This window comes from Cygnus atratus, chromosome 29 (assembly GCF_013377495.2).
Source record: "Cygnus atratus isolate AKBS03 ecotype Queensland, Australia chromosome 29, CAtr_DNAZoo_HiC_assembly, whole genome shotgun sequence".
In the NCBI taxonomy this organism is placed as follows: domain Eukaryota; kingdom Metazoa; phylum Chordata; class Aves; order Anseriformes; family Anatidae; genus Cygnus; species Cygnus atratus.
The window spans coordinates 127,072-148,717 of NC_066390.1; the positions used below are offsets into that span (position 1 = coordinate 127,072).

The window sequence follows — 21,646 nt, forward strand, 5'->3', positions numbered from 1 at the left end:
CTCTGGGGGGGGGGGGGGGGGGCACTTACAGCCCAGGTTGGGGGCAGCAGGGCAGGGACCCCCCCAGTGCGTGCCCCAGGGCACTGGGATGTGGGGCGGGGACCGAGACCAGATCCTCAGCACCACCCCCCCTTGCAATTTGGGGGGGGGCTCTGACCCCGTGGCGTGGGGCAGGGCACCAAGGGGGGGGGGCGGGGGGCACAGCGTTGGGAGCCTGGGCTCGGCCCCAGGGGCGCAGGGATTGACCTGGGGGGGGGACCCCCGGTCCCCACAGGCCCCCCCCCCCCCCCCCCCCCCGCACCATGTGGCCGTACCTCTTGCTGGCGGTGCTGGCCTGGGTGCTGGGCTGGCTGGTGCGGGACCGGCGGCGGCTGCCGTGCGTGCAGGACAAGCACGTCTTCATCACCGGCTGTGACAGCGGCTTCAGCAACCTGCTGGCGCGGCGGCTGGCCCGGCGCGGCTACCGCGTGCTGGCCGCCTGCCTGACCCCCCAGGGGGCCGAGGGGCTGCAGCGGGGCTGCGCCGGGCACCTCCGCACCACCCTGCTGGACGTCACCCGCTCCGACAGCATCCACCGCGCTGCCGAGTGGGTGCGGGAGGAGGTGGGCGAGAAAGGTGAGGCTGGGGGGGGGGGGGGGGTCTTGGGGGGGGTGTTGTGGGGTGGGGAGAGCTGGTAAGGTGTTCTAGGGGAGGATAAGGGGGTCCTGAGGGGGTGTTATATGGCAGGCTGGTGGGGGGGTCCTGGAGGCATGTAATGGGGCAGGGAGAGCTGCCGAGGTGTTATAGGGGAGGATAAGGGGGTCCTGGTGGGGTGTTGTGGGGCAGGGAGTGCTGCCAAGGTGTTAGAGGGGAAGGATAATGGGGTCCTGGTGGGGTGTTATGGGGCAGGGAGAGCTGCCAAGGTATTTTTAGGGGAGGATAGGGGGGTCCTGGGGGAGTGTTATGGGGCAGGGAGAGCTGGTAAGGTGTTGTAGGGGAGGATAAGGGGGTCCTGGGGGGGTGTTCTGGGGGCAGGGAGAGCTGCCAAGGTATTTTAGGGGAGGATAGGGGGGTCCTGGGGGAGTGTTATGGGCAGGGAGAGCTGGTAAGGTGTTGTAGGGGAGGATAGGGGAGTACTGGGGGGGTTTTATGGGGCAGGGAGAGCTGGTAAGGTGTTATGGGGTAGGCTTGGGGGTCCTGGAGGGATGTTATGGGGCGGGCTGGAGGGGTGCTATGGGGCAGGAAAGGATTGCAGCAGGGGACCTGAGATGGAGCATTTGTGGGCAGCGGGGCAGAATGCAGCCTCCTTCCCCCCGGGGTGCCCTAAAGAAGGTTTGGGGAGTTTCTGGAGAGGGGACGGGGGGCAAGGGGGGGGCTGTGAAGCACGTGGGGAGCTGCTCTAGGGGCTGGGGTCCCTGCAGAGCTGCCGTGGGGTGAGGCTGGGGACCCTGCTAGAGGCACCCCAATCCCCCCCTCCCTCCCCCCCCCCCAAGGGCTCTTTGGGCTGGTGAACAACGCGGGGGTGGCCAACCCCATCGGCCCCACGGAGTGGATGCGGATCGAGGACTACCGGCAGGTGATGGCCGTCAACACCTTCGGGGCCATCGAGGTGACGCTGGCGCTGCTGCCGCTGCTGAAGCGGGCGCGGGGCCGCGTGGTGAACACCTCCAGCGTGCTCGGCCGCCTCTCCGCCAACGGCGGCGGCTACTGCCTCTCCAAGTACTGCATCGAGGCCTTCTCAGACAGCCTGCGGTGGGTCCCCCGCCCGCGCCCCCCCCCACCCCCCGTCTCCATCCCCAGCCCCGTCCCCATCCCCTGACGGACGGACGCATCGCCCGCAGGCGCGACATGCGGCACTTCGGGGTGAAGGTGAGTATCGTGGAGCCCGGCTTCTTCAGGACGGCCGTCACCGACCTGGGGGGCATCGAGGCGGCCCTGCGGCGGCTCTGGGAGCGCCTGGGCCCCGAGACGCAGCTCAGCTATGGCGAGGATTTCTTCCACAAGTGTGAGCTGGGGGGGGGGGGGGGGGGGGGGCGCAGGCACGGGGGGTCACCTCCATGCACCAGGGCACACAGGAGCTGGGGGGGCACCGGGGTGCACGGGACCCGGGGGACACCGGGGCATGTGCCTGGGGCTGACCCTAACCCCCCCCCCTCCCCCCCCCAGATCTGAAGGTGCAGCGGCTCATCATGAACGTCATCTGCGACGCGGACCTGGGCAAGGTGACCGCCTGCATGGAGCACGCCCTGGGCGCCCGGCACCCGCGCACCCGCTACAGCGCGGGCTGGGACGCCAAGCTTCTCTGGCTGCCCGCCTCCTACCTGCCTGCCTGCGTCGTCGACTTGGCCCTGGCCCTCATCCTGCCCAAGCCGGCGCACTGCCAGCGCTAGGTGCCCCCCCCCCGCCAGTGCCCCCCACCCCTGTGCTGCCAATAAACCTCTCGCCATGGCACAGCACCTTCCCGGCCACATCGGGCATCCCAGTGCCTCCCCCAGATCCCTCCTGGCACCCTTATGGTGTCCTACAGCACCCTTATGAGGCTGCTGCTGGGGAGGGCACCACCTGGGGGCTCCCCAGGGTTAATGCCCCCCCCCCCCAAATCCAGCCCCACAGCTTTAAGGAAGCTTTTTGTTTTATTTCCCCAACCCCCTGTGCTGCCCCTCCAGCCCTTGTTGGCACACAGCAGGGGGGGGTCTGGTGGCAGCGACCCCCATGGGGGTGGGGGGGTGTTTGGCACATGGGGCCCCCCCAGGTGGGGGCAGCGAGGGCTGGGGGTGCCGCGGTGCCCATCGGGGGCTACATGACCTCGTAGCCGCTGCGGATGCCCTTCATCAGGCAGCAGGTGAAGATGATGCCCAGGATCTGCGAAGGGAGAGGGCAGGGGGATTGGTCCCGGTGCCTCCCCCCTCCCACACTCACATACACTATGGGGGGGGGATCCCAGCCCGCTGAGGGAGGTCCCAGCCCACCACCCACCTCGAAGAAGGCAATGCCCAGCGCAACGGCGGCCACGATGAGGATGTTCTTCTTCATCCAGGCTTCCATAGCCTGCAGGCAGCCCTGGGGGGGGGGAGCAGAGAGGGGAGGTCTCAGGGGCTGGCATCCCCAGGAGGGGGGGGCTGAGCAGTGCCGGGGGGGCGGGGGGGGGTCCTCACCTTCTCGTAGACGGTGGCGGGGCTGGGGTGGATGTTGCAGGTGGTGGTGTTGATGCGGCAGCAGGACCGGGGCACGGTGTCATTGGCCCTGAACCGCTCAATGCTGGCCCAGTCCGTGTAATTGCTGGCTCCGCAGCAGTGGAACTGCAGGAGAGGGACACAAAATAAGATGGGGGGGGAACATAAAATAAGATGGGGGGGCACAAACCCAGGGTCCCCAGCCCACGAGGCAGAGCTGCTCACGTCCTCCTGGAGCTTGTCCACCGCCTCAGTCAGCGGCTGGTCCTCGCCGTACTTGCGCATGGTGTCCCACAGCCCCTCCTCCAGCTTCGAGCGGACCTGGGGGGGTGGGGGGGGTTGTTCAGGACACATCTGGGGAGGGGGGGCACATAACAGCGGCTCCACGCCCCCTCCTCACCTTATCCTTGAAGACGTAGCCGGCAATGGCGGCAGCGATCTCCACCAGGAAGATGATGCTGAGCAGGACAGCAAACTGCAGGGGATGAAGGCAACGTGTGTGTGTGGGGGGGGGGGGTCAGGACCACCCTTGAGCCCCCCCTCGCCCCCCACCCTTGAGCCCCCCCCCTCACCGTGGTGACCATGCAGTAGCTCTCCTTCCAGGCGCCGCAGCAGCCGAAGAAGGAGACGAAGAAGATGACGATGCCGACCACCAGGATGGCCACGGGGCTGCTGGCAGCCGGGGCGCTGCCCATCACCAGCGCCTTATTGAGGGCCACCTGCGCGTAGATGCCGATGGCCACCAGGGCCACGCCGCACACCTGGGGGGGGGACACACAGCTTGGGGGGAGGGGGGCACGGCACAGCTTGGGGGGGGGGGGCATGGCTCCCTGCCACCACCCCCCCACAGAGCCCCCAGGGGGTCCGGCACCGACGAGCATCGTCCTGGGGTTGGAGCCTGCCCGGGGTGGGGACCCCATCCCTGGGGGGGAGGGGGGGTGCTCAGTGGCAGGGGGAGAAATCAGTGGCAAGGGGGGGCCACCACAGCCGGGAGGGGCGCGTTGGCGGCTATCGGAAGCTCTGCTTCCGGCCACAGTGGAGGCCTTGGGGGGGGGGGGGGGGGGGGGGGGCTGATGCCAGCTCCACAGCCGGGGAGGGGTGGACGCGGCCGGATCTGGGGGTGGCCACGGGGCCGGTTCCTGTGCCCCCCCCTCCCCCCCCCATTTCCCCTCCCCGGGCCCAGGCAGAGCCAAGCGGGCACCCCCCCACCACCTCCAGAGTAGCGTGGAGCAGTAACGGCTCCATCCCTGTCCCATCCCATCCTGTCCCCCCCCAGCTGGGCCCCCCCCAGCCACAGCTTCCCCGCCGGGGGGGGGGGGGGGTGTCAGGCCCCGGCCCCCCCCCGCGGCCGCCGGCGCTGTTTGCTCGCTGGGTGTGGGTAAACAGAGCCGGCCCCGCCGCCCGCTGCACAAACACTCCGAGCCTCGGGGTCGGGGGGGGTCTGGCGCCTGTGTCCCCCCCCCCCCACCCCAAACCCTCCACCGCTGGCGGACGGCCGAGCCCCCCCCGGCCCCCCCGGGTGACTCAGCCCGGCGCGATCCGGGTGGGACCGGGACGAGTCAGCCCCGGCCGCCCCCTTCCTCCGCGGGGGAGCCACGGGACGGGACGGGACGGGACGGGACGGGACGGGACGGGACGGGACGGGCCCCCCCCGCCCCCGCCCCCGCCGGCCGTTGGCCTCCTCGTGCCTCTTTCCTCACCCTGACTTCCCCAAACCCGTGCTCTGCCCCCCCCGTTTCCCCCCCCCAAAAACCCAAACCCCGCGTGGGGACCCCAGCCCGGAGGCAGCACCCAAGTGGGGGGGGGGGCCTGCCCCGGCCCCCCCCCCCTCCCCCAGCCCCGTTGTGTGCGGGGGGGGTGACCCCGGTCCGACCTCGGTATTGGGCGGCCCCCGCCAGGGCGCGCCAGCCCGGCCCTGCCCTGTTACCCCTGGAGCCTACTGACGACGGAATGGCCACGGCGCTGCACGGCCCCCCCCCCCCCGCCCCCCTTCCGCCCCGCTCTTCCCGGCGCTCGGGGAACGGACGGGGGGAGCCCAGCGAGGGGGCGGCGGCTGCTGCCCGCCGGGGCCCCGCTCGTTGCCCCCCCGGGGGGCTCGGTGGGGAAGAGCCCCCCCCCCCCCACACACACACCCCGTGCCCGGCGCCCCCCCCCCCCTCCTCCTCCTCCTCCTCCTCGTCCACCCCCCGCCCCCCCGGCCCGGCCCCCCCGGCCCCGCACTCACCCAGAAGATGAAGTTGAAGATGAAAACCAGAAACTTCACGCACTTCATCCCGCCCTCCAGCGCCATGGCGAGTCCTGCGGGAACCGGCACCTCGCAACCGGCCCCGCTCCCGGTGCCCCAGCCCCAGCCCCACAGACCCAGCACCGACCCGGGACCCTCCCGGTACCCCAAGACCCCTCCCGGGTCCGGTAACCCGGGACAGCTCCCCCGCTCCCGGTGCCCCTCCCTCGGTGCCGCTCCCCCGCCCCAGGCGCTCACCGGCGCCGCTGCCCGTCGGTGCGCTCGGCGATCATATGACGGGGCTGGCGCCAGTCAACAGGAAACCCCGGTCCCGCCCCGGTCCCCGCCCGGTCCCGCCCCGGGGCTGCCCGGTCCCGCCCCCCCCCCCGCGCCCCCCGGCCCCGAGCGGCGCCGCCGGAACAGGACAAACACCGGGGGGGGGGGCGGGGGACATAGGACGGGACACGGAGTCTTTAATGTGCACGCGGGGACAAGGACACCGGGGGGGCCCCGTGCTCGCCCCCTGCCCCGCAGCCCCCGGGGTCCCCGCTGTCCCCTGCCCTGTGCCCCGGGGTCTCGGTCACTGTGGTGTCACCACCCCGTGGCACCGGGTCCCCCCTGTCCCCTGCCTTGCACCCGGGGGGCCCGGGCAGCCTAGGTTCCCACCGCCCCACACCCTGCACCCTGGGGTCCCGGCCACCCTGGTGTCACCGCCCCGCACCCTCTGGTCCTTGCTGCCCCATGCCCTGAGGTCCCGGCCACCCCACACCCTGCTGCCCCCCCCTGCGACCCTGCTATCCCCATGTCCTGCACCCTGGGGTCCCGGCCACCCCTCACGCTGCTGCCCCAAGTCCCCGCTGTCCCCATGTCCTGCACTCTGGGGTCCCAGCCACCCTGGTGCCACTGCTCTCCACTCCTTGGTCCCCGCTGTCCTCTGCCTTGCACCCTAGGGTCCCCGGCCACCCCAGGTCCCCGCCACCCCCTGCCCTGCACCCTGGGCCCCCTGCACCCACGGGCTCACAGCCCGGGCACGGTCGCCAGCGCATCCAGCACGGCCTCCAGGTGTTGGGGGTGCACGTAGGCCACCAGCCCCCCCTGGTTCGCCCAGCGCTCGGCCCCCATTGCCCCCTCCGCAGGGCGGTTGTAGAGCAGCTCAGGGGGGGGACCATTTTCACCCACCCGCCGTGCCCGCAGGGCCCCCGCCAGGGCCACCGTGCCCCCACCCAGGGCTCGCAGGATGGCGTGGGGGGCACAGGCATCCCAGGCGAAGGTGCTGCCCTCGGAGAGGACGTAGGCATCTGCCAGCCCCAGGATGACGCACAGCATCTTGTAGCCAGCGCCGGCAGCGAAGTGGAGGTGGCCGCCACAGAGGGGGTCCAGGGCTGCCCGCACCCCCGGCCCCTCAGCCCGGCTCAGCACCACGCGGGGCGGGGGGCGTGGAGGCGGCGGGGGGCTCAGTGAGCACAGCCGGGTGTCCTGGTATGCAACGCCCCAGTGGTACCGGCCCTGCCACCTGTGGGGACAGGGACACAGGGTGAGCCCCAACACCGCGTCCCGCAGCATGGGTCCGTCTGCAGCAGGGGCGGGGGTCCGCGGTGCCCCCCGGTGGGCCGGTACCTGTGGGTGAGGGGGTCTCGGCGGAAGAAGGGCTCGTTGATGACGCCCAGCACGGGGCAGCCAGAGCAGCGGTCATAGGCCCCAATGAGCACCAGCGCCGAGCACAGCCCCGCGGGGGAGATGCCGTCAACGGGGGCCACGTCCTCGCGCCCACCGATGTACTCGTTGGTGGAGTCTGCGGGCGCAGCCACAGTCATCAGGGCTTGGCCGTGGCTTGGGGTGGGGGTCCCCAGCCTGCCCCTGTGCCCCGCTCACCGATGGGGTCTATCCAGATGGCCAGGTCCCCGGGCAGGATGCTCAGGGCCAGCCCATCCAGCGCCGCGTCCCCCAGCACCACATCCCGGTGCGCGGCAGCTGCCAGCAGCTCAGCTGCCGCCTGCTCAGGGGCCAGCACGGAGCCCAGCAGCGCCGCGGTCTCGCTGACTGTGCCGCACACCCGCACCACCACCGTCTCCCCTGCCGGCACCGCAGTGTCACCGAGGGCTGACCCCTGGGTGGTGGTGGTGGTGGTGGTGGTGGGGAGGTCCTGTGCCCACTGCCCCCCGGACTCACCCTGGGCATTGGTGAACTCGTTGGACTCCTCACCGCCAATGTGGCCCTGCAGCTCAGGGAACTGCGGGCAGATCAGGGTCAGCGCGACCCCTCCGGTGCGGGGAACCCCCCTCGTCCCCCTGGCACAACCCCTACCTCCGTGCCCAGGTCATGCTTGATGACCTCCTGGATGAGCACGTCCGCCAACGTCTTGAAGTCCTGCAGGAACCGCCGGTTCTTGTCGGTGCCCGTCTTCTCAGCCACCAGGAGCTGGAAGAGGGGCTCCTCGTGCCGGCACAGACGGGCGATGTCGGCCGCCTTCTCTGAGGCACTCACCAGGGCCTTCAGCAGCAACGCCATGCCTGGGGACGTGGAGCTCAGCAGGCGCCTGCCACGGTCCCGCTCCGTCCCCTGCGTGCCCCCGCGGCATGGCCCCACGCATCCCCAGCCCCTAATTGCAGGGTGCCCAGGGCCGTATCCTGCCTGGCCTGGCAGCGTGTCCCCAGGGTGGGGACCGGGCTAAAATTAACGCGAGCGGCAGCCAGAGGCGCCCACGGCCCAGAGGTGGGGACGTGGCCGGGGACAGGCATGGGGATGGGGACATGGACGAGGACGGGGATGGGGACGGGGACAGGGACGTGGATGGGGACAGAGATGGGCACGGGACAGGGAAAGGGAAGGGGACAAGGACATGGATGGGGATGGGGACAGGGATGTGAATGGGGACAGACACGGGCATGGCACAGGGATAGGGAAGGGGACAGGGATGGGAACAGGGATGGGGACAGGGACAGGGATGGAGTCGTGGACGTGGGGCTCTGCCCGCCCCGGCCAGGTCCCAGCTGCACCCCAGGTGAATGGGGCCGCCCCCCCCCGCGGGAAGGGGCCCCCGCCGCGATACCCCCGGACACCGGGGGGGTCGGGGGCACCGTCCCGGGACCCCCCAACTGCGTGGGACCCTCCCGCCCCGAAGCCTTTCCCCGGTGCCCCCGCGGGGGCCGCCCGCGCCCCTCCCGCCGCCGTTACCGGGCCCGCTACCGCTCTCCGCCCCTCCGGGGCGGCCCCGCTCGGCGGCGCCGTTGGGCGGGGCGGGGCCACCGGGACACGTCACGGCGCCGCCTTAACCCCCGCGGCTCCGCGCGGGACCCGGTGCTGCGGGGGGGTCCCACCGGGGGCTTCCCAGCGCCGGCGCCGCCGCTTCCCGGCCGCTTCCGCCCCGCGCCGCGTTTCCTCGCCCACCGGATGATGACGTCACGACGGGCGGTGATGTCATCGCCGCGGGGAAACCCGGGGGCCGGGGCCCGGCGGGGCGGTACCGGCGGCGCAGCCTCCCCGGGACCCCCCAGGGCCCGACCCCGCCGGGGAAGGAGGCTCCGAGCCCCGGGGGTGCGGCGGGGCCGTTTGCCCCCCGGGCCGCGCGGTGGCGCCCTCCGCCCGGCGCTGAGCCGCGCTCCGGTTTTACCGGCGCCGGTGTGAACGCGGCCGCTCCGGAGCGGCTCCGCCGCGCCCCCTGGCGGGATGCGTCTGCGCCGCGCCGCCGCCGCGCAACCGGGACCGCGGGGCCGCGACTGGGGCCGTGACCGGGGCCGCTCGCCCCGCACCGGGAGCGCCGCCGCCTCCCACGGGGAGCGGGACCCGGGGCGGGTCGGGGCCGGGGCAGCCCGGGAGGGGAGTTTAGGGGGGGCTTGGGGAGGGGGCGCCGGGCGCGGCCGCGCCTCCCCCTTGCCCTCTCCATGGTTCTGATGGGGCCGGCACCGGGAGGGAGCGGCCGGGCCCCGCCCGCCCAGAGGGGTCCCGCCGGGAGCTGCCGCGCTGCCCGGGACCGGGGGGGGCGAGCCGTGCCGGGAGTCGCTGCCCGGGGCCGCCCGGTCCCGGCGTCCCGGTGTCCCGGTATGCGCACCCCGCTCCCGTTCCTTCCCCCCTTCCCCGGTACGGGACCGGGCGGGGAGGGGAGGGGAGGGGAGGGAGCGGGGGCGCGGCCCCGGGGCCGGGGCGGGGGGGGAGCACGATAAGGACCGGGAGGGGACCGGGGCCAGGGCGGGGGCGGCTGAGGACACGGCGCGGGAGGGGCCGGGCGCGCGCCCGGGGGGTCCCAACTCCCGGCAAGTGCGGCGGGGCCGGGCCGGGCGGGGCCGGGCGGGGGCCGGGCCGGGCCGGGCGGCGTGCGGGGCGCGGCGGGCCGTGCCCGGTGCGCGGGGGCCGGCGGCTCGCTGGTGACAAGCCCCTGCCAGAACCTCTTTTGTGCGCCCGCAGCCAATCAAGGCCGCTGACGACACACTTCACTTGGGATATAAAACCCCGGGGCCGCCGCCGCCGCTTTTTCTCCCCCCCCCCCCGCGGCCCCTCGCCGCCCCGCTCCGCGCCCCGCCGCCGCCGCCGCCGCCGCCCCGCTCCGCGCCCCGCTCCGCGCCCCGCTCCGCCGGCCCGGGCCCGGCGCGCCGCGGCGGGGGCCGGCGGGGAAGGCCCCGGGATGGCCCCGGTGCTGCTGTGGCTGCTGGCGCTGGTCGCGGGGGGCCCGGCGGGCGCGCAGCCCCCCGCGGCCGCCGCCGCCGAGCCCGCCTGCCCCGTGTGCCTGTGGCGGCGGCACAGCAAGGAGCTGCGGCTGGAGAGCATCAAGTCGCAGATCCTGAGCAAGCTGCGGCTGAAGGAAGCGCCCAACATCACCCGCGAGGTGGTGAACCAGCTGCTGCCCAAGGCGCCGCCGCTCCAGCAGATCCTCGACCTCCACGACTTCCAGGGCGACTCGCTGCAGCACGACGAGTACCTGGAGGAGGACGAGTACCACGCCACCACCGAGACCGTCATCAGCATGGCCCAGGAAAGTCAGTGCCGCCTTTGTTCCGGCCGCAAACTTCGCCGCCGGGCCCCCCCCCGGCCTTCCCCCCTCGCCCCGACCCCCCCGCTCCCCGCGGCCCCGGCTCCGCGCCCGTAACTTTCCGCGCCGCGCCGGGCACTGGCGCCCCCGGGGCTCCCGCCTCCCCCCCCCCGGGGCTCCTCCGCCTCCCCCGGGGCTCCCCCGCCTGCCGTCCCGCTCCCCCCGGGGCTCCCCGCACTCCCCCGGGGCTCCGCGGCTCCCTCCGGGGCTGCCCGGTTCCCCTCGGGATTCCCCAGCCTCCCCCGGTTCCCCCGGGTTTCCCCGCTCTTCCCGGGGCTCCCCGCACCCCCCGTTCCCCCCCGGCATCCCGGGGCCGCCCCGTGCCCAGCCCCGGGCACCGTCCCGCAGCCCCCGACCCGCCGGCCCTGGGACCGGCCCCGGGCAGCTTCGTGCTGAGCTCGGGGGGGGGGGGGGGGGACGCGCTGCGCCGCACTGCGCAGGGCCACGGGGCTGGAGGGGCATCACGGGGACATTGGGGACACGGGGACATTGGGGACACAGGGACGGGACAGCGCAGCCGGCAGCCACTTCAGAGCACTGGAACCAGGGACTGGGACCAGCTGCTGGGCACTGGGCCTCTGCACTGAGCACCAGGCACTGGGTGCTGGGACCGGGCACTCAGTGCTGGGACCAGGTACTGGGTACTGGGACCTAGCTGTGGGTGCTGGGACCAGGCACTGGATGCTGGGATCAGGCACTGGGTGCTGGGACTGGTGACTGGGTGCTGAGACTGGGCACTGGGTGCTAGGACCTAGCTCTGGATGCTGGGACTGGGCACTGGGTGCTGGCAGCAGGTACCAGGACTCAGCACTGGGACTGTCCCGAGCACTGGGACCCAGCGATGGGGACTGGGATGGGGGACTGGGACTTGACACTGGCACTGGGCACCAGCACTTGACACTGGGACTCAGCACCAGTGCAGGGACCGGCCTCAGGGTGCTGGGCAGATTTATCCCCTGGCGGAGCAGCCCCAGGCCACACTGCCCGCAGCAGGGGGACACCGCGACACAGTGACGTCCCAGTTCCCCAAGCCCCTTGGGGCACTGGGTGCCAGCAGCATCCTGCTGCAGCACGTGGCGGCAGGGTGACAGCGGGGTGACAGCGGGGGTGACAGCAGGGTGACGGCAGGGTGACAGCAGGGTGACAACGGGGTGACAACAGGGACTGCGCGGGGTCCCTGCTGGGTTACGGGGATGGGACAGAGCGGGGGGGCTTCGCTTTGCCGTGACATGGCTCCGTCCGTCCGTCCGTCTGTCCGTCCGTCTGTGGGTGCCTGATATGGGGAGGGGGCGCAGGGATGGGGCCGTGCTGATACGGAGAGGGGCTGGGGGGGCGAACATCCCCCTGCCGAGTCCCAGCCCTGCTCCACCTGCTCCAGCCGCGGGCCGAGGCTGCCCCGGACCCCCGGGACCCCCGGGGCGGGGGCCGGGCCGGGCGGGGTGTGAAGGCTGAGCGGAAGGGAGGGAAGTGTGAGGCTCTCCCCTCCGCCAGCCCCCTGACGAATTTCCTTCCCAGGCATTAATAGACTCGGGCGGCTTTGAAATTTTATTACCCATAAAATTGACAACACGCTGGGGTTTTCCTCCCCGCTCTGCGTTAACGCTCACTCCCCCCGGCCCCCTCCTCCCCTTAACAGCTCGGGGGCCCCCAAAATAAATACCAGAGCGCGGCCCCTCCTCCCGGCGTGCGAAGGGGTCCCGCGGCCCCGGCCCCAGCCCCGCAGCCGGATGCGCCGCGGGGCCTGGCCTGCCCCGGCCGCTGCCCCGGCCCCTCGCTGCTCCGTTATTATTATGATTTTTTCCTCCCTCTTTGCCTCCCCGTGGCAATTGTGTGGGTTTTTATGGTTCCTGAACAGAAGGAGGGAAAAGGCTTTATAGGCAGCAGAGCCATAAAGCTCTCGGGTTCCCCTCGCCCGCCCCGGCCGCCCCCCCCTCCCCGGGTTTAATCCAAAGCCACAGCCCTCCACAGCCCTCACCCCCCCATTTTTTTAACTGCAGAAGAAACCCGGAAAGGTTAATTGGGTCCTAAAACCATTTATGGGCTACCCCTGACCCCCGCGACCTCCGGGGTGGAGGCAGCTTAATGAGGGGCGATGGAGGCCGGGGCGCGGGGGGCACGGCCCGCAGGCGAGGGGCCAGGGGGTGCCCGTGCCAGTGCTGCCACGCCAGCACCGGGGCCGCTCAAGGTCAGTGGGGAGTGGGGGCCATGGGACGGGGCCGGTTGTGGCAGAGGTGCCGCCGGCACGTGGCCCGCTGCTGGGTGATGGGGTGTCCCCGGGACGCTGCGGCGGGTGAGGGGTTAAGGGGGCATTTTGGGGAGGGGGAGCCCCAAATCCTGCCGGGTGCCTCCGCGATGGGAACAAAGAGCGGGGCGGGGGGCTCGGGGCCGCCCCCCTCCTGGCACATACTCAGCTGTGACCGGTGTCCCGGTAACCTTTATCCCCCGTTGCCACAGCGACGGGCCGAGCATCCTGGCACCGCCACAGCCCCGTGCCAGGAGCAGCGTGGCGTGGCAGAGCCACTGTGGCCCCCCGGCGCCCCGAAGCCCCAACACCTGGGAAGCCGGGATGAGCCGGTAAGAGGCTCGGCCGCAGCTTCAGGGTCCTGCATCGGCTCCAGCATTGGTGTCTCTCACCCAGAGACCCTACAAAAACAACCCCAGTGGAGCTGTCCTTGTCGCAGTCCAGCTGTGGCGAGCCTGGAGCCAACCCTGTGAATCCACTGAGGATCTTGGTGTGGGACCGTGGGGACTGAGAGCCCCTTGGGGCAGCCACTGGCACGTGCTGGGACAATGTCCTGCCAGCCACCGGTGGCGAAGCCACCAGGGCTCGGGGGCACCGTGTGCCCTAGGGAGGGGATGGGGCAGCGCAGGGGGAACATGTTCGGGGCCGGTCCCGGGGGAGCACGGGTTTAATAGGGGGCTTGTGCGCAGCAAATTGCTGGGAGGGGTTTGCGCGGCGAGCGCCCGCGGCCCCCCAGCCCCTGTCACTTTGGTTTATGTGAGCCGCGGCGGGGGGGAGTGCGCGGGCCACATGGCGGATGGATGGCATTCCCGGGGCTGCGGCCGGTGTCGTGACCCCGATGTGTTCGGGGAGGCCTCGCGCGCAGCAAATGGCCCCGCGCTGCAGCTGGGTGCTATTAAACCTGACCGGTGCGTGGCAGGGGGAGGGGGCTGCGTGGGGGGGGGGGGGGGAAATTCCCAGCTCAATTTGACACAGATGTTTGGCAAGCGGGGAGGGCGGGCGCAGGGCCGGATCCACCCGGGGTGCTGCTGCGGGGCTGGGGGAGGGCGGCTGGGTGCTGGGGGTGCGGATGCTTGGGGGTTCCCATCCCCAGGGAGGCCGCTCGCCCTCGCCTCCGTGCCCGAGTGCGTTGCCCAGAGCAGGGGTGGTGGTCCCACCATGGTCCCAGGGCGAAGCAGCCTCCCCAACAGCTCCAGGGAGCTAAAATCGTCCCCATGGAGCCTGCACTGTGCCAGGGTGAGCTCAGCACCGCGGGGCCCTTCTTGGCACTTTGCCGCGCATCGAGCTGCTGCCGTCCTGGGACTGTGGACACACAGCGGGGGATGCTGTGGGTCTGCAGCCAGGGGACGTGCTGGGTCTCTGGTCAAGGCTGCTGCGGGTCTCTGGCTGGGGAGGCTGCGGGTCCGTGGTCGGGGAGGCTGTGGGTCTCCACCTGGGGGATGCTGTTGGTCCCTGGCTGAGGATGCTGCAGGTCTGTGGCCAGGGAGGCTGCAGGTCTCCACCCAGAGGAGGCTGCAGGGCTCCGTCTAGGGGCTGCTGCGGGTCTCTGGCTGCGGATGCTGCGGGTCTCCACCCGGGGGATGCTGCGGGTCCCTGGCTGTGGGCAGAGGGAGGCCAGGGGATGCTGCAGCCCCGGCCGGTGGCTCTGCAGGTGCTCCAGGACCAGAGCCCCCTGCCCCGCTCAGCCCGGCCCCGCGGCCCCGCAGGGGATCATGAATCCCTGGTGACACAGGGTCAGGGGGCAGCCCTGGGACCTTATTGCGAATCGAGGGGAAATGACCCCCGGAGCGGCCTCTGACCCGACCTTCAACTCCTAATGACCGAGGAGGAGTTTACACCGGCCTGCGTGCGGGAGGCCTGGGGCAGGGGGGAGCCCAGGGGTGCCGGGGGCTCGGTGGGGCGCAGCTGGGGCTGCCCCTGACCCGTCCTTCCTCCCACAGCTGACCCCGTGGTGCAGATCGAGGGCAACCCCCACTGCTGCTTCTTCAACTTCAGCCCCAAGATCATGTTCACGAAGGTGGTGAAGGCACAGCTGTGGGTGTACCTGCGGCCGGTGCAGCACACCTCCACCGTCTACCTGCAGATCCTCCGCCTCAAGCCGGTGACGGAGGAGGGCAGCCGCCACATCCGCATCCGCTCGCTCAAGATTGACCTCAACTCCCGCATTGGGCACTGGCAGAGCATCGACTTCAAGCACGTGCTGCAGAACTGGTTCAAGCAGCCGCAGAACAACTGGGGCATAGAGATCAACGCCTTCGACCCCAACGGCAACGACCTGGCCGTCACCTCGCTTGGCCCCGGGGCCGAAGGGCTGGTAGGTGCCCACAATGGGGACGGAGCCCCAGTGGGAGCTGGGGGGGACCCGGTCGGCACCGGGGAGCTGGAGGGCAAAGGAGAGGAATGGGGATGGGTGTGGGTGGGGAGGGCAGCTCCATGGGGCTGGTAACAGCTCTGCGGGGACGATGACAGGTCCATGGGGCTGGTTTTAGCTCCATGGGGATGGTTCTGTTTCCATGGGGGTGGCTCTGGCTCCATGGGGGTGGCTCTGGCTCCATGGGGTTGGTTCTGGTTCCATGGGGGTGGTTCTGGTTCTGTGGACCTGGTTCTGGCTCCATGGGGGTGGTTCTGGCTCCATGGGGATGGCTCTGACCCCATGGGGTTGGTTCTGGCTCCATGGGACTGCTCCCAGCTCTGTGGGGGCAATGACAGCTCCGTGGGGCTGGTTATGGCTCTGCTGGCTTCGTCACCAGTCCATGGGACCAGTTACAGCTCCAAGGGGCTGCTCATAGCTCCATGGGGACAGTGACGGCTCTGCAGGGCTGTGGACAGCTCTGCGGGGCTCCGTGGGAGCCAGGGAGCTGGAGCAGTGGGACTGCGGGGCTATGGGACCGGGGGGCTATGGGGCTGCAGGGCTATGGGGCTGCGGGGCCATGGCCAGGGCTGATGTTCCACTCTCCCCCCAGCACCCCTTCATGGAGCTGAGGGTGCTGGAGAGCAACAAGCGCTCGCGGAGGAACCTGGGGCTGGACTGCGACGAGCACTCGACCGAGTCGCGCTGCTGCCGCTACCCACTCACCGTCGACTTCGAGGCCTTCGGCTGGGACTGGATTATCGCCCCCAAGAGATACAAAGCCAACTACTGCTCGGGGCAGTGCGAGTACATGTTCATGCAGAAGTACCCGCACACCCACCTGGTGCAGCAGGCCAACCCCCGGGGCTCGGCGGGGCCCTGCTGCACCCCCACCAAGATGTCCCCCATCAACATGCTCTACTTCAATGACAAGCAGCAGATCATCTATGGCAAGATCCCGGGCATGGTGGTTGACAGATGTGGATGCTCTTAGACCCCCCGCTGGTGCTGCCCCCTCCGCCCCGGGCCCCACGTCCAGCCAACAAACTCATCTTTTCTTCCATTTTTTTTTTGTTGTTGTTGTTATTGATTTTTTTTTAAAGATACAAAGAACAAGCGTTGAAATTCCTTTGAATGTTGGGGAAAGAGAGTGAGAATAATAATAAAAAAAATCCGGCGGAGAAACGCTGCACCAAACCTGTGCTTCGACATGCATTGTGCAATAAGCAGACATACAGAGAAGGGAGGGGGCGGCCCCCCCAGCACCGCCACTGCCCCGGCACCGGCACCACGCGGCTCCTCCACCGGACACCTCTGGCCCCAGGGGAGAGCAGAGGGGAGACAGCAGCGGCGCGGCGGACGAGCGGAGCCTGCGTTCCTCCGGCTGCAGCGGGGACGGGGACGCAGCCGTGCACCCCACGGTGAAGGCGACATCCGAGGCTGACAGCGGGGGGAAGGCTCCTGCCCCAGTTCCCCTCTCAGAGCGAGGACTGCAGGATCCGGCCCCGGGATGGCTCCGCCAGGGCATGGCCACGTGGGCGCAGGCGGCAGCTCTGGCCCGGGAGGAATCCGTCTCCCTCCTTTAATTTATTTATTTATTACGGACCCTCCTGGCCGGTGCTCTGCCATGGGACGCCCCAGGGTGCTGCCTCCTCCCCGCCTTCACGCCACCAGCACCACGCCGGGCACCACGACGGCGGGGCCGGCACAGCCCTTGAGGTCCCTGCATGCCCCCAGCCCTGTGCCACCCGCAGCTGGAGGGGTCCCGGCTGCCCCCCTGCCCTCCTGGAGCGGATCTGGCCCCAGCGGGATGTGGCCGGGGGGACTCAGGGGAATGCGGCCGGGGGAGCAGCCGTGATGCAGGGTTATCTGGAGGCGGCACCGGCCAGAATTGGACGGAGGCTCTGGCTGGGGAGAAATTCCGCTTATGCGGCACATTCGCCTCCCCCTCTGCCCTCGATGTTTGGATTATTTTCGCATGAGAACAGGATCCTGCTTTCTCAAGAGTTCATCTGCCCCTGCTGCTCCGGCGTCTCCCCTCCGCGGCCGCAGTGATGCAACCGGCCCTGGCGCCAGGCAGCCGCCGGCCCTGCACCCCCCCACCCCCCACGCACCGGGCACCCCCGTGCCCCCCGCCCCCGGACCCATGGGATGGAAGCCGCTGGCTCGGGGGCAGCACGAGGAAGACCCCGGACCTCGTCCCTAGCACTTATCCAAAGGGTGCTGGTGCGCCCCGGCCGGGCGCCGTGCCCCAGCCCTCCCGCCCTGATCACAGCACCGTGGGGCGGGGGGGCGCAGGGAGAGACCCCTGGCCCCGGCCGGGCTGTCCCCATGCCCCATGCAGCACTTAGGGACAGCTCAGGGTTGAACACGCCCTGGCCAGAGGACTCGGGATACTCAGCACTTGTCCCCTGCTCCATGCACCCCCCAAGCGCTTACAAGGACGAGGCTGCCCTGAAGCCCCCCAAGCACTTAGGGCCCGGGAGAGCGTGGGGTTCCCAGAGCTCGGCAGCCGCTCTCTGGCCTCAGCGGCATGAGGGAAGCGGTGTGGGGCTGGATACAGCCTGTGGGATCCGCCAGCGCTGACACCAACCCGGCTGCGGGGCGGGAGGTTGGTGCCGCAGCCCCAATCCCTGCTCTTCAGTGCCTTCGGGGGCTGCCAGCGCCGCTTCCGGAGCCGGCAGGGAGATGGGGTGTGGAAGCAGCGTCCCGCAGCACCTGGGGGGCTCGTCCTGGAGAGGTGGCACTCAGGGGGCATTTTGACAGTCCCCATCGCAGTTGCATCCAGCGCCAGCCATCATCACCTTGTCCCTCCGCATACGACACCGCTGGATGCGGCCGCCGATCAAGGACGCGCTCGGGCAGAGGAGTGGCAGCACCCAGAGCCGGGAGCCGGAAAAAAGCCAAAATCTGCTTTGGAGTGAACTGGAAAGGGCGCGGGGACAGCGCGCTCCAATGCTCATCCACGGCCATCAGCACAGCCTTGAGCCCCATGCAGCCACGTGCCAACACACTCGGCACAATGCAGCTGCTCCCTGGGCACCGCTCACGGTGCTGCCCATGAGGTGCAGGGCACGAAAGGTGGCGGCACCAGCGCGGCCAAGCCCGGAGCCACGCAAGGCAGCAGATGGGGACCACGGCCCCGAAACCCGGCCCTGCTCCCACAAAAGCCCCCGTGCCCACCGGGGTGCCGCGGCAGGCAGGTGGCGCCGGAGAAGAACTGGGACCAGTGCCCCGTGCTGACTGGTCCCAGCGCCGGACCAAGGGCAGCAGGCTGGGCGGTGCAGCCCCAGCAGTATGTTATTATTTACACTGTGTATTGTTACTGTGCGTAATGTCCTAGGTTATTTTTGTTCGTTTGTTCGTCGTTTCGTTCTGTTTTTTAATTGGGTGCGGGGGGATGTGGCAGCGACTTTGCGAGGGCGATGGCTCAGGACAGAGGCCACGGGAGGGAGGGGGGACGTGGCGGGTTCGAATCGCATGACCAAAAGGCCATTGGTGGTCGGGGGGGGGGGTGTTTTTTAATCACATGACCAAACACAGCACTTGAACATCAAAAAAATAAAAAAATAAAAATAAATAAAAAAATATTTAAAACCAAACCAAAACATAAATAAATCGGAGCATTCAGAGCTTTCAGCTCCCGTCCCGCACCAGGGGCTCCCACGTGCCCAGAGGTCCCGGCCCTGCCGCCGAACCAATGCGGGTGCCACAGGCCAACGCCGGTGCCATGGCGCCTGGGGACAGCCACGTCCCCTGCCAGCCTGCCCCAGGCACCAGCGCTACCGTCCCATGGCCACCGGAGGCTCAGCTTGGCCCGGAGGGCAGGGAGCGAGCAGAGCCTCTGTGCTGAAATCCCGCATCAGGCAAGGGTCCCATTTGCACTACAGAAAGGAAAGGAGGAGAGGCTTGGTACAGGATCCCCTGTGCCGCGTGGCTGAGGTGCTCCCACGCCTGCGCTTCCTCATCGCAGTTTTCCCTGTCCCCGTGCCACCAAATCCCCCGGGGATGGGGATGGGGATGGCGCGAGGTTCCCCTGGCTGGGACTCAGTCCCCTTCCTCGTGCTCTTGCCTACCTCAGGGGCTCCGGACGACACCCAAGGCTTTACTTGCAGTGCCCATTTATTTTCTGCCCTGGGGACACGCGGGCAGGCTTCAGCCTCCGTACGGGCACGCTGCGCCCCTGGGAGGAGGATGCAGCATGGCCACCGCTCACCCATGGGAGAATCGCGCACGGATGCAGCCGAGCAGGAGCCGAAAGCAGCGGGCACGCCGGCGTCCCTGCAAAAAATAAAATAATAATAATATTTTGGGAGAAGCGACAGGAAAGGCAAAAAAAAAAAAAAAAAAAAGCTCAGTGATCGTCTCAGTTACTGTGTTGTATAAATCACGTTCGTTTTGTATCTTGCGTTAGTCTCTGGTGTATATGCTAACCGTTGCTTCTGTCCCAGTTCCTTCCTTTTTTTTTTTTTTTTTAGACCTTTTGTACAATAAAAAATTTATATAGCCAAAAAGAAGAGAGGAAAAAAAAAAGGGGAAAACTGCTGAGAAATGCGTTTCGCTTGGGTTCCTTGTCACCACCGTCCCTCTGCACAGCACCCAAGTGCCCACCAGGACCCCAGCTTCACACCCAGGGATGCTGCAGAGGGGGGCCCACATGGGCACCCCCCCCAGCCCCCATTTTCCTGCAGGGCGCAGGGATCACCCCCCACCCCCCCAGTGCCACTTGCTGGTGGAGGCACAGGGGGGTATGAGGAGACCCCATCCTCCAGGTCCTCGCCTCCCTGCCCCACGCCGGGACCACCGCTGCCTGCCCATCCCTGGCGGGCTCGGCCCCCATACTGCGTCCCTGCGTCACCGCAGCCCTCCGGCACCACGCGCCCCCATCCCGCAGCCCCCCCATGTCCTCCCTCGAGAGCCTCTGCCTCGATTCAGCGCCCCCAGCCTTGGCTGGCTCGGGAAATATGTTTCCTGATGCTTCTCATTTTTCCCACGCTCCCTGCTGCCGGCTGCAGAGCAGCGGATGAGCGGGGAAGAAATCCGCCCTAACGCCCGCGCCCTGCTCGGTCCTGGTGCCAGAAGTGCGTCTCCCCCCCTCTCCCCAAGCCCCCCACGAACATTTGCCTTTGTGCTTCAAAAACCACGCTGAGAACCAGCCAGGCAGCATGCAAATGCCCTCAAACCCATCCAAACGGGCGGGGAAGAGCATCCCCATCCTGCCAGTGCAGCCCCGACCTCTCCTCACCCCAGCCCTGCTCCTCGGTGGCTTCGCCCCACGGAGGGGACGCCGAGCACGTGGGCGCCGGCAGCCTCCACTGCCTCTGCTCCACACTGTAAAGCTGAGATTTACAAGTGGCCGGAGGAGACCAGAGCTGGGCAGCCTTTATGGAGCCTCATTAGGAGCTGCAGGTATGCCGAGAATGTCGCAGCTAATTACAGCTGGGCTCGGCGGGGGACAGGGGTGCACAGCTGGGGGGGCGCTGGGGTCGCTGGCCGCGGGGCCGGGACGGAGCCGCGAGGTTCTTGGCACGAGCGGGGCCCAGGCTCGAGGGCTCGGCTCCAGCGTGGAGCCCCGGGGTCGGCCAGGTCCCAGGCCCCAGCGGCCCCGTGGAGCTGCGCCACTTCCCGGCTCTCGCGCTCCCTGTGCCGGAGCCAAGGTCCCTTCCCAAAGGCCTGGGGACGTGCTCGGCAGCTGCCGTGTGCCCCCATCCTCGCTGCCCTGCTGCTCCCCGGCTCTGCTTGCTCCATCGGAGACTCCCCGAGCCCAGCCCAGCCGCAGGCAGGCTCCAGGCAGGGCTGAGGTCCTGGCCATGCACAGGGCACCAAACCTGCGCTGACGTGGGGAAGAACCCACCCAGCCTCCTCTGGACCCAGCTTTCCCATGGATAAAGCCCCTGGAGGGCTCCAGGACCTGCGCAATGGCACCAGAACCAAACCAGAGCCCGGGACGTGATGTGTGGCACCAAACACCGGTGGCGGTGAGGTCTGGGGCACCCCCACACCCCCACCTGCCCGCTGCCCCCGCATGGCCACCGCGAGGTCTTGATCCCCTTTGTTTGTTTGTTTCGGGGACGATGTCAAGAGTTTAACGAGCGCACGCCTTTGTTCCCGTCATGTCTCCCCGAGGCTGCACCCCACATCAGTGGCTCCCCGGCCACCGGCTGACCTAGTTCCGAAACCCAGGGCAGGGCTGGGGCGGGGGGGAGAGGGACAAATTAGGACAGGGACGTGTGGGCGACCACCCACAGCTGCACCATGACATAATATGGCTCCCTAACCTTCCCTTCCACTGCCTAACAAGACTGCCCGCACGCAGCATTCACAGTAATTAAACAATCAACAGGGAGCTTGGCTGGGATCCACCGACCTCACCACGTCCCGGGGAGACGCCGGCGCAGGGCACGGCACAGTGGCAGCACCGGGGGGACCGGGTGGCTCAGCCCTTGGCCACGGCACTCGGGGACGGGACTGCGGGGTCCTTGAGGTCCCCGAAGCATCCCATGCTCAGGCACGGGGCAGTGAGTACCTCACGTGGGGCGTCCCCCATCCTTCCCTGTCCCCCAGCGGACGCATCTGCGAAGAAGCCACCTCTGCAGCAGGAAAACCTCAGGGGGCTGACGGCACTGACTGGCCCCCATGCCTCGCCACTGCTCAG

At 69.4% G+C, this 21,646-nt stretch overlaps 4 protein-coding genes across 5 annotated transcripts; 2 read left to right on the plus strand and 2 right to left on the minus strand.

Annotated features, from left to right (window-relative positions):
- Positions 1–302: 302 nt before the first annotated feature.
- RDH5 (retinol dehydrogenase 5) lies at positions 303–2,369 on the plus strand. The gene is made up of 4 exons (XM_035571643.1): positions 303–615; positions 1,473–1,731; positions 1,821–1,984; positions 2,146–2,369. The coding sequence occupies exons 1-4, from the start codon at positions 303–305 to the stop codon at positions 2,367–2,369; spliced, it is 960 nt and encodes a 319-aa protein (XP_035427536.1).
- A 224-nt stretch (positions 2,370–2,593) lies between these two features.
- CD63 (CD63 molecule) lies at positions 2,594–5,716 on the minus strand. Its single transcript, XM_035571621.2, has 8 exons — positions 5,635–5,716; positions 5,377–5,450; positions 3,725–3,913; positions 3,553–3,627; positions 3,378–3,473; positions 3,135–3,278; positions 2,956–3,039; positions 2,594–2,841 (listed from the first exon to the last, which is right to left on the minus strand). The coding sequence occupies exons 2-8, from the start codon at positions 5,440–5,442 to the stop codon at positions 2,776–2,778; spliced, it is 720 nt and encodes a 239-aa protein (XP_035427514.1). The 5' UTR covers positions 5,443–5,450; positions 5,635–5,716; the 3' UTR covers positions 2,594–2,775.
- A 158-nt stretch (positions 5,717–5,874) lies between these two features.
- INPP1 (inositol polyphosphate-1-phosphatase) lies at positions 5,875–8,573 on the minus strand. 2 transcript variants are annotated; one of them, XM_050715972.1, is made up of 7 exons: positions 8,551–8,567; positions 7,861–7,886; positions 7,681–7,743; positions 7,546–7,606; positions 7,249–7,449; positions 6,994–7,168; positions 5,875–6,889 (listed from the first exon to the last, which is right to left on the minus strand). In XM_050715972.1, exons 2-7 carry the CDS (start codon positions 7,882–7,884, stop codon positions 6,394–6,396), a joined length of 1,020 nt encoding a protein of 339 aa, XP_050571929.1. In that variant the 5' UTR covers positions 7,885–7,886; positions 8,551–8,567; the 3' UTR covers positions 5,875–6,393. The 2 variants fall into 2 exon arrangements, with proteins under 2 accessions (XP_050571929.1, XP_035427513.1); XM_035571620.2 differs by having other exon boundaries at positions 7,681–7,886; positions 8,551–8,573.
- A 1,421-nt stretch (positions 8,574–9,994) lies between these two features.
- GDF11 (growth differentiation factor 11) lies at positions 9,995–15,985 on the plus strand. Its single transcript, XM_035571649.1, has 3 exons — positions 9,995–10,346; positions 14,582–14,955; positions 15,605–15,985. The coding sequence occupies exons 1-3, from the start codon at positions 9,995–9,997 to the stop codon at positions 15,983–15,985; spliced, it is 1,107 nt and encodes a 368-aa protein (XP_035427542.1).
- The last annotated feature ends 5,661 nt before the right edge of the window (positions 15,986–21,646 follow it).